This window comes from Oncorhynchus masou, unplaced genomic scaffold (genome assembly GCF_036934945.1).
Source record: "Oncorhynchus masou masou isolate Uvic2021 unplaced genomic scaffold, UVic_Omas_1.1 unplaced_scaffold_1188, whole genome shotgun sequence".
Taxonomy (NCBI): Eukaryota; Metazoa; Chordata; class Actinopteri; order Salmoniformes; family Salmonidae; genus Oncorhynchus; species Oncorhynchus masou.
The window spans coordinates 145,878-158,005 of NW_027001652.1; the positions used below are offsets into that span (position 1 = coordinate 145,878).

Sequence of the window (12,128 nt, forward strand, 5' to 3'; positions counted from 1 at the left end):
AATATAGTGTATTTTTCTTGTTAATTCCTTAGATCAGTATCAAACCTGCTCCACTTATCCCACGACAATTTCAAATCTGTCCAAACCCCATTCGAAAAATATAACTAATGTGTAACAAAATAATCTAAATGCTATTTTGTACTATAATGGTATTTACTAACATAATATTCATACTAAAATAGTTTCTAAAAGTGTTCGAGGCTACCTTACCCTATAATTAGGGTTAAGGCTAAAATACGTAATACGAAGATAATCAATGAGCTAGACCTGTCCATTTGGTTTGCAATTCAGTCAACCTGTACAGCATTGCACTCAATTCACGCAATTACCCGGCAGCCATTTAGAAACAATGTCATAAAAAAAAATGATTCTTATTTTAAAAATATATTCTGGCTGTTTTAAAATCGGCCACATCCTGAAAAAGAGGACATGCTGTAATAATAGTAATTTAATAAAGATATACCCATCTAAAATCTATTAACTGATAATAATAGTAATTTAATACAGATATACCCATCTAAAATCTATTAACTGATAATAATAATAATTTAATAAAGATATACCCATCTAAAATCTATTAACTGATAATAATAATAATTTAATACAGATATACCCATCTAAAATCTATTAACTGATAATAATAGTAATAGTAATAGTAATTTAATAAAAATATACCCATCTAAAATCTATTAACTGATAATAATAATAATTTAATAAAGATATACCCATCTAAAATATATTAACTGATAATAATAATAATAATAATTTAATAAAGATATACCCATCTAAAATCTATTAACTGATAATAATAATAATTTAATAAAGATATACCCATCTAAAATATATTAACTGATAATAATAATAATAATAATTTAATAAAGATATAACCATCTAAAATCTATTAACTGATAATAATAGTAATTTAATAAAGATATACCCATCTAAAATCTATTAACTGATAATAATAGTAATAATAATTTAATACAGATATACCCATCTAAAATATATTAACTGATAATAATAATAATTTAATAAAGATATACCCATCTAAAATCTATTAACTGATAATAATAATAATTTAATAAAGATATACCCATCTCAAAACTATTAACTGATAATAATAGTAATTTAATACAGATATACCCATCTAAAATCTATTAACTGATTATAATAGTAATAATAATTTAATAAAGATATACCCATCTAAAATATATTAACTGATAATAATAATAATTTAATAAAGATATACCCATCTAAAATATATTAACTGATAATAATAATAATTTAATAAAGATATACCCATCTAAAATATATTAACTGATAATAATAATAATTTAATAAAGATATACCCATCTAAAATCTATTAACTGATTATAATAATAATTTAATAAAGATATACCCATCTAAAATCTATTAACTGATTATAATAGTAATAATAATTTAATAAAGATATACCCATCTAAAATCTATTAACTGATAATAATAATAATTTAATACAGATATACCCATCTAAAATCTATTAACTGATAATAATAATAATTTAATAAAGATATACCCATCTCAAAACTATTAACTGATAATAATAGTAATTTAATACAGATATACCCATCTAAAATCTATTAACTGATAATAATAATAATTTAATAAAGATATACCCATCTAAAATCTATTAACTGATAATAATAATAATTTAATAAAGATATACCCATCTCAAAACTATTAACTGATAATAATAGTAATTTAATACAGATATACCCATCTAAAATCTATTAACTGATAATAATAATAATTTAATAAAGATATACCCATCTAAAATCTATTAACTGATAATAATAATAATTTAATACAGATATACCCATCTAAAATCTATTAACTGATAATAATAATAATTTAATAAAGATATACCCATCTCAAAACTATTAACTGATAATAATAGTAATTTAATACAGATATACCCATCTAAAATCTATTAACTGATAATAATAATAATTTAATAAAGATATACCCATCTAAAATCTATTAACTGATAATAATAATAATTTAATAAAGATATACCCATCTCAAAACTATTAACTGATAATAATAGTAATTTAATACAGATATACCCATCTAAAATCTATTAACTGATAATAATAATAATTTAATAAAGATATACCCATCTAAAATCTATTAACTGATAATAATAATAATTTAATAAAGATATACCCATCTAAAATATATTAACTGATAATAATAGTAATAGTAATTTAATAAAGATATACCCATCTAAAATCTATTAACTGATAATAATATTAATTTAATAAAGATATACCCATCTAAAATATATTAACTGATAATAATAATAATTTAATAAAGATATACCCATCTAAAATCTATTAACTGATAATAATAATAATTTAATAAAGATATACCCATCTAAAATCTATTAACTGATAATAATAATAATTTAATAAAGATATACCCATCTAAAATATATTAACTGATAATAATAATAATTTAATAAAGATATACCCATCTAAAATATATTAACTGATAATAATAATAATTTAATAAAGATATACCCATCTAAAATCTATTAACTGATAATAATAATAATTTAATAAAGATATACCCATCTAAAATATATTAACTGATAATAATAATAATTTAATAAAGATATACCCATCTAAAATATATTAACTGATAATAATAATAATTTAATAAAGATATACCCATCTAAAATATATTAACTGATAATAATAATAATTTAATAAAGATATACCCATCTAAAATCTATTAACTGATAATAATAATAATAATAATAATAATTTAATAAAGATATACCCATCTAAAATATATTAACTGATAATAATAATAATTTAATAAAGATATACCCATCTAAAATCTATTAACTGATAATAATAGTAATTTAATAAAGATATACCCATCTAAAATCTATTAACTGATTATAATAGTAATAATAATTTAATAAAGATATACCCATCTAAAATCTATTAACTGATAATAATAATAATTTAATAAAGATATACCCATCTCAAAACTATTAACTGATAATAATAGTAATTTAATACAGATATACCCATCTAAAATCTATTAACTGATAATAATAATAATTTAATAAAGATATACCCATCTAAAATCTATTAACTGATAATAATAGTAATATTAATTTAATAAAGATACACCCATCTAAAATCTATTAACTGATAATAATAGTAATATTAATTTAATAAAGATATACCCATCTAAAATATATTAACTGATAATAATAATAATTTAATAATGATATACCCATCTAAAATCTATTAACTGATAATAATAATAATTTAATAAAGATATACCCATCTAAAATATATTAACTGATAATAATAATAATTTAATAAAGATATACCCATCTAAAATCTATTAACTGATAATAATAGTAATAGTAATAGTAATTTAATAAAGATATACCCATCTAAAATCTATTAACTGATAATAATAGTAATATTAATTTAATAAAGATACACCCATCTAAAATATATTAACTGATAATAATAGTAATATTAATTTAATAAAGATATACCCATCTAAAATATATTAACTGATAATAATAATAATTTAATAATGATATACCCATCTAAAATCTATTAACTGATAATAATAATAATTTAATAAAGATATACCCATCTAAAATATATTAACTGATAATAATAATAATTTAATAAAGATATACCCATCTAAAATATATTAACTGATAATAATAATAATTTAATAAAGATATACCCATCTCAAAACTATTAACTGATAATAATAGTAATAATAATTTAATAAAGATATACCCATCTAAAATCTATTAACTGATAATAATAGTAATTTAATAAAGATATACCCATCTAAAATCTATTAACTGATAATAATAATAATTTAATAAAGATATACCCATCTAAAATCTATTAACTGATTATAATAATAATTTAATAAAGATATACCCATCTAAAATCTATTAACTGATAATAATAGTAATTTAATAAAGATATACCCATCTAAAATCTATTAACTGATTATAATAGTAATTTAATAAAGATATACCCATCTAAAATATATTAACTGATAATAATAATAATTTAATAAAGATATACCCATCTAAAATCTATTAACTGATAATAATAGTAATAATAATTTAATAAAGATATACCCATCTAAAATCTATTAACTGATAATAATAATAATTTAATAAAGATATACCCATCTAAAATATATTAACTGATAATAATAATAATTTAATAAAGATATACCCATCTAAAATCTATTAACTGATAATAATAATAATTTAATAAAGATATACCCATCTAAAATCTATTAACTGATAATAATAATAATTTAATAAAGATATACCCATCTCAAAACTATTAACTGATAATAATAGTAATTTAATACAGATATACCCATCTAAAATCTATTAACTGATAATAATAATAATTTAATAAAGATATACCCATCTAAAATCTATTAACTGATAATAATAGTAATATTAATTTAATAAAGATACACCCATCTAAAATCTATTAACTGATAATAATAGTAATTTAATAAAGATAAACCCATCTAAAATATATTAACTGATAATAATAGTAATATTAATTTAATAAAGATATACCCATCTAAAATATATTAACTGATAATAATAATAATTTAATAAAGATATACCCATCTAAAATCTATTAACTGATAATAATAATAATTTAATAAAGATATACCCATCTCAAAACTATTAACTGATAATAATAGTAATAATAATTTAATAAAGATATACCCATCTCAAAACTATTAACTGATAATAATAGTAATAATAATTTAATAAAGATATACCCATCTAAAATATATTAACTGATAATAATAATAATTTAATAAAGATATACCCATCTAAAATCTATTAACTGATAATAATAATAATTTAATAAAGATATACCCATCTAAAATATATTAACTGATAATAATAATAATATTAATTTAATAAAGATATACCCATCTAAAATATATTAACTGATAATAATAGTAATATTAATTTAATAAAGATATACCCATCTAAAATCTATTAACTGATAATAATAGTAATATTAATTTAATAAAGATACACCCATCTAAAATCTATTAACTGATAATAATAGTAATATTAATTTAATAAAGATATACCCATCTAAAATATATTAACTGATAATAATAATAATTTAATAAAGATACACCCATCTAAAATCTATTAACTGATAATAATAGTAATAGTAATTTAATAAAGATATACCCATCTAAAATCTATTAACTGATAATAATAATAATTTAATAAAGATACACCCATCTAAAATCTATTAACTGATAATAATAGTAATAATAATTTAATACAGATATACCCATCTAAAATATATTAACTGATAATAATAATAATTTAATAAAGATACACCCATCTAAAATCTATTAACTGATAATAATAGTAATAATAATTTAATAAAGATATACCCATCTAAAATATATTAACTGATAATAATAATAATTTAATAAAGATACACCCATCTAAAATCTATTAACTGATAATAATAGTAATAGTAATTTAATAAAGATATACCCATCTAAAATCTATTAACTGATAATAATAATAATTTAATAAAGATATAACCATCTAAAATCTATTAACTAATAATAATAATAATAATAATAATAATAATTTAATAAAGATATACCCATCTAAAATCTATTAACTGATAATAATAATAATTTAATAAAGATATAACCATCTAAAATCTATTAACTGATAATAATAATAATTTAATAAAGATATACCCATCTAAAATCTATTAACTGATAATAATAATAATAATAATAATAATAATAATAATAATTTAATAAAGATATACCCATCTAAAATCTATTAACTGATAATAATAATAATTTAATAAAGATATACCCATCTAAAATATATTAACTGATAATAATAGTAATTTAATAAAGATATACCCATCTAAAATATATTAACTGATAATAATAATAATTTAATAAAGATATACCCATCTAAAATATATTAACTGATAATAATAATAATTTAATAAAGATATAACCATCTAAAATCTATTAACTAATAATAATAATAATTTAATAAAGATATAGCCATCTAAAATCTATCAGTTAAAAATCTGAGAACATCAATTTTGAAGGTACCCATGAGCAACCATTTCCGATGAAAAAACAGATGTGATGCATTTTGGAAATAAACTCTTCATAATTATTTCAAAAATTCTCATCTCACCTCTTAGCTTTGGTGTCATGTTCCCCAGAGAAACACATTTTAGAGGCATGGCCCCCCTCCTCTCTCTTCCCAGAGAGACGCCTTTTAGAGGCAGGTCCCTCCTCTCTCTCCCCAGAGAGACTCATTTTAGAGCACTGTCCCCTAAAACAGAGATCCAACATGTTGGTTGTGTTTAACACAGTGACAACTAAACAGAGATCCAACATGTTGGTTGTGGTTAACACAGTGACAACTAAACAGAGATCCAACATGTTGGTTGTGGTTAACACAGTGACAACGAAACAGAGATCCAACATGTTGGTTGTGATTAACACAGTAATTTTTGAATGTAAATTGTTCTCATTTATTCATTATCTCTTTGAGAAATAAAACAGACATAGCAACAGTCAGGTGATTTAATGCAACACATGAACATGTAGTGACATTTCATCTCCATGGCAACTGTCTGTAATAATAATAACAATAATAATCACTGTTTGTTAAGGTAGTTATAGACAGTACAGCAACAATAATAATAATAATAAGTCACTGTTTGTTAAGGTAGTTATAGAAAGTACAGCAACAATAATAATAATAAGTCACTGTTTGTTAAGGTAGTTCTAGAAAGTACAGCAACAATAATAATAATAATAATGATAAGTCACTGTTTGTTAAGGTAGTTATAGAAAGTACAGCAACAATAATAATAATAAGTCACTGTTTGTTAAGGTAGTTATAGACAGTACAGCAACAACAATAACAATAATAATAATAATGTCACGCCTTGGTCTTAGTATTTTGTGTTTTAGTTAATTAGTTGGTCAGGCCAGGGTGTGACATGGGTTTATTGTTTGTTGTAATTCTTAGTGGGGTTCTTTAGTTATTGGAATTGTAGTTGATTAGGGGTGTGTGTTGCATAGGTTTGGCTGCCTGAGGCAGTTCTCAATCAGAGTCAGGTGATTCTCGTTGTCTCTGATTGGGAACCGTATTTAGGTAGCCTGGGGTTCGCTTTGTATTTCGTGGGTGATTGTTCCTGTCTCTGTGTTAGTGTTCACCAGATAGGCTGTAATTGTTTTCACGTTCCGTTTTGTTGTTTTGTATTTATTAGTTATTTCATGTATAGTTCCGTTATTTGTTTCCTTAAAGAACATGAGTAACCAACACGCTGCATTTCGGTCCGACTTTCTTGCGACAAACAAAGAACGCTGTTACAGAATCACCCACCACACACGGACCGAGCAGCGTGTTAACAGGCAGCAGGAGCAGCGAAGGGAGGACGTTATGGACAGTAGAGGCTTGGAGTATACGACGTGGGAAGAAATAGACGGTTGGGCGGCCGTCCCAGAGAGAGTGCCGGAGCCCGCCTGGGATTCGCTGGAGCAGTGCGAAGAGGGCTGTAGGAGAATGGAGTCGAAAAGAGTGACACGGCGGTGCAGAGCGAAACCAGAAAATCAGCCCCAAAAATTTCTTGGGGGGGGGCTCAGAGGGAGAGTGGCTGAGTCAGGAGACAGACCTGAGCCAACTCTCCCTATTTATCGTGAGGAGCCAAGGAGGAGATCAGAACCGGTGTTGGAGGTGAGCGAAGCAGAGACTGTGAAGGAGTTAATGGGGAAATTGGAGAAGAGAGTAATGAGGGAGTTGCTAGTTTGGTGCTTTAGGTACAAGATTCGTCCGACGGAGCGTGTCGGGGATTTAATGGCACCTGGGTCAGCGCTCCATACTAGTCCTGAGGTGCGTGTTAGTCAGCTGGTGAAAAATGTGCCAGCCTCACGCACTAGGCCTCCTGTGTACCTACCTAGCCTTGCACGTCCTTTGCCAGTCCTGCTCTCAGGCTCTCCAGTACACCTTCACGGTCCAGTCCATCCTGTGCCACCTTCACACACTAGTCCTCCGATGGTAGCTCCCCGCACCAGGCTTCCTGTGCGTGTCCTCGATCCAGTACCACCAGTTCCAGTACCACGCACCAGGCCTTCAGTGCGCCTCGCCTGTTCAGCGCAGCCAGCGCTTTCTCCCTCTCCTGCGCTGTCGGAGTCTCCCGCCTGTTCAGCGTTTCTAGAGCCTTCCTCCTCTACAGCGCTGCAGGAGCCTCCTGCCTGTTCGGAGCAGCCTGAGCTGCCAGTCTGCTTGGAGCAGTTAGAGCTGCCAGTCTGCAAGGAGCTGCCAGTCTGCATGGAGCAGCCAGAGCTGCCAGTCTGCCAGACTCTTCCAGATCTGCCAGTCAGCCAGATTCTTCCAGATCTGCCAGTCAGCCAGACTCTTCCAGATCTGCCAGTCAGCCAGACTCTTCCAGATCTGCCAGTCAGCCAGACTCTTCCAGATTTGCCAGTCAGCCAGACTCTTCCAGATTTGCCAGTCAGCCAGACTCTTCCAGATCTGCCAGACAGCCAGACTCTTCCAGATCTACCAGTCAGCCAGACTCTTCCAGATCTGCCAGTCAGCCAGAATCTTCCAGATCTGTCAGTCAGCCAGACTCTTCCAGATCTGCCAGTCAGCCAGACTCTTCCAGATCTGCCAGTCAGCCAGACTCTTCCAGATCTGCCAGTCTGCCAGACTCTTCCAGATCTGCCAGTCAGCCAGACTCTTACAGATCTGCCAGTCAGCCAGACTCTTCCAGATCTGCTATTCAGCCAGACTCTTCCAGATCTGCCAGTCAACCAGACTCTTCCAGATCTGCTAGTAAACCAGACTCTTCCAGATCCGCCAGTCAGCCAGGATCTGCCGGATTCAACTGCCTGGCTTGGCTTCATCTCAGTACTGGGCTTCTTCTCAGTACTGGGCTTCCTCTCAGTACTGGGCTTCCTCTCAGTACTGGGCTGCCCCTCAGTCCCGAGCTGCCCCTCAGTCCCGAGCTGCCTCAGTCCCGAGCTGCCCCTCAGCCACGAGCTGCTCCTCAGTTCAGTGGGGTTCTGGGTGAGGACTATTCGGCCATGGTCGGCGGCGAGGGTGGATCATCCCAGGACGCGAAGGGGAGGAACTATGAAATTCATGGAGTGGGGTCCACGTCCCGAGCCGGAACCACCACCATGGACAGGCGCCCACCCGGACCCTCCCTATGGTTTTGAGGTGCGTTCGGGAGTCCGCACCTTAGGGGGGGGGGGTTCTGTCACGTCTTGGTCTTAGTATTTTGTGTTTTAGTTAATTAGTTGGTCAGGCCTGGGTGTGACATGGGTTTATTGTTTGTTGTATATCTTAGTGGGGTTTTTTAGTTATTGGGATTATGGCTGATTAGGGGTGTGTGTTGCATAGGTTTGGCTGCCTGAGGCGGTTCTCAATCAGAGTCAGGTGATTCTCGTTGTCTCTGATTGGGAACCGTATTTAGGTAGCCTGGGTTTCACTTTGTATTTCGTGGGTGATTGTTCCTGTCTCTGTGTAGTGTTCACCAGATAGGCTGTAATAGGTTTCACGTTCCGTTTTGTTGTTTTGTATTTATTAGTTATTTCATGTATAGTTCCGTTATTTGTTTCCTTAAAGAACATGAGTAACCAACACGCTGCATTTCGGTCCGACTTTCTTGCGACAAACGAAGAACGCCGTTACACACTGTTTGTTAAGGTAGTTATACACAGTACAGCAACAACAATAACAATAATAATAATAATAATAAGTCACTGTTTGTTAAGGTAGTTATAGACAGTACAGCAACAATAATAATAATAAGTCACTGTTTGTTAAGGTAGTTGTAGACAGTACAGCAACAATAATAATAATAATAATAATAAGTCACTGTTTGTTAAGGTCGTTATAGACAGTACAACAACAATAATAATAATAAGTCACTGTTTGTTAAGGTAGTTGTAGACAGTACAGCAACAATAATAATAATAATAATAATAATAATAAGTCACTGTTTGTTAAGGTTGTTATAGACAGTACAGCAACAATAATAATAATAATAATAATAATAAGTCACTGTTTGTTAAGGTAGTTCTAAACAGTACAACAACAATAATAATAATAATAAGTTACTGTTTGTTAAGGTAGTTATAGACAGTACAGCAACAACAATAATAATAATAATAATAAGTCACTGTTTGTTAAGGTAATTATAGACAGTACAGCAACAATAATAATAATAATAATAAGTCACTGTTTGTTAAGGTAGTTATAGACAGTACAGCAACAATGATAATACTAATAATAAGTCACTGTTTGTTAAGGTAGTTATAGACAGTACAGCAACAATAATAATAATAATAATAAGTCACTGTTTGTTAAGGTAGTTATAGACAGTACAGCAACAATAATAATAATAATAATAATAAGTCACTGTTTGTTAAGGTAGTTATAGACAGTACAGCAACAATAATAATAATAATAATAAGTCACTGTTTGTTAAGGTAGTTATAGACAGTACAGCAACAATAATAATAATAATAATAAGTCACTGTTTGTTAAGGTAGTTATAGACAGTACAGCAACATAAGGCCATGTCTCACGCGTATTTTTATTCATTAAAAGTGGCTATTTATTGTCTTTCAATCTGTTTTTTTCTAAATGTTTCTGAGAATATAGACAGAAGGGCTTAAACGGACATGATTGACATTGATTGATTGATCTGAGGGGGAAATCATTGATCCATTCAGAAAGGTTTTTTGCAGCAAGTAATTGATGTTATATTATGTAAAGTAGACTAGGTAATAATGTATAATAGTGGGCTGTTAGTGATATGTTATATTATGTAAAGTAGACTTGGTTATAATGCATAGTAGTGGGTTGTTAGTGATATGTTATATTATGTAAAGTAGACTAGGTTATAATGTATAATAGTGGGTTGTTAGTGATATGTAGATGTTATATTATGTAAAGTAGACTAGGTTATAATGTATAGTAGTGGGTTGTTAGTGATATGTAGATGTTATATTATGTAAAGTAGACTAGGTTATAATGTATAGTAGTGGGTTGTTAGAGATATGTAGATGTTATATTATGTAAAGTAGATTAGGTTATAATGTATAGTAGTGGGTTGTTAGTGATATGTAGATGTTATATTATGTAAAGTAGACTAGGTTATCATGTATAATAGCAGTTTGTTAGTGATATGCAGATCAAGGTCTATACCTCAGCTATAGCCTACATGTCATAGATGACCAGTCTAAACCTGTTCAGATCAGTTCACATAATGTTATAGTCCTACCAGTAGCAGGACAGAGAATGTACTGTATATAACCTACATATCATAGATGACCAGTCTAAACCTGTTCAGATCAGTTCACATAATGTTATAGTCCTACCAGTAGCAGGACAGAGAATGCACTGTATATAACCTACATATCATAGATGACCAGTCTAAACCTGTTCAGATCAGTTCACATAATGTTATAGTCCTACCAGTAGCAGGACAGAGAATGTACTGTATATAACCTACATATCATAGATGACCAGTCTAAACCTGTTCAGATCAGTTCACATAATGTTATAGTCCTACCAGTAGCAGGACAGAGAATGTACTGTATATAACCTACATATCATAGATGACCAGCCTAAACCTGTTCAGATCAGTTCACATAATGTTATAGTCCTACCAGTAGCAGGACAGAGAATGTAGCCTCGGCCTGATATTTTTACAACATTTTCAACGGAGGCCATCAGGTCGGTCGGCATGATAAACAGTGATGTATGTTTTTAGGTGAGGGAGCGCAGCAAACAATGTAAATGACGTCATAATTTATTACAGCAACGTTTGTATCGACATGTGTATTCTATTGAATAGTCTTTCATTACAGGTCTCTCCAACCCTGTTTCTGGAGCGCTACCCTCCTGTAGGGTTTCACTCCAATCCCAGTTGTAAATAGCATGATTTATCTTATAAACCAACTCATTATTTTAATCAGGACTGCTAGTTTTGAATAGTAATGGGAACCTAAAGGATGGT

The 12,128-nt window shown here is 29.2% G+C and overlaps 2 protein-coding genes across 2 annotated transcripts in view; one reads left to right on the forward strand and one right to left on the reverse strand.

Annotated features, from left to right (window-relative positions):
- Window positions 1-12,128, forward strand: part of LOC135529584 (NLR family CARD domain-containing protein 3-like) — a 168,096-nt gene that overhangs the window by 125,001 nt on the left and 30,967 nt on the right. The gene's annotated exons all lie outside the window — the stretch shown is intronic.
- Window positions 1-12,128, reverse strand: part of LOC135529583 (NACHT, LRR and PYD domains-containing protein 12-like) — a 37,251-nt gene that overhangs the window by 24,666 nt on the left and 457 nt on the right. The window contains 1 exon segment of the mRNA XM_064958245.1: window positions 6,278-6,418. Within this exon segment, the coding sequence (XP_064814317.1) occupies window positions 6,278-6,402 (125 nt within the window). The 5' untranslated portion in view covers window positions 6,403-6,418.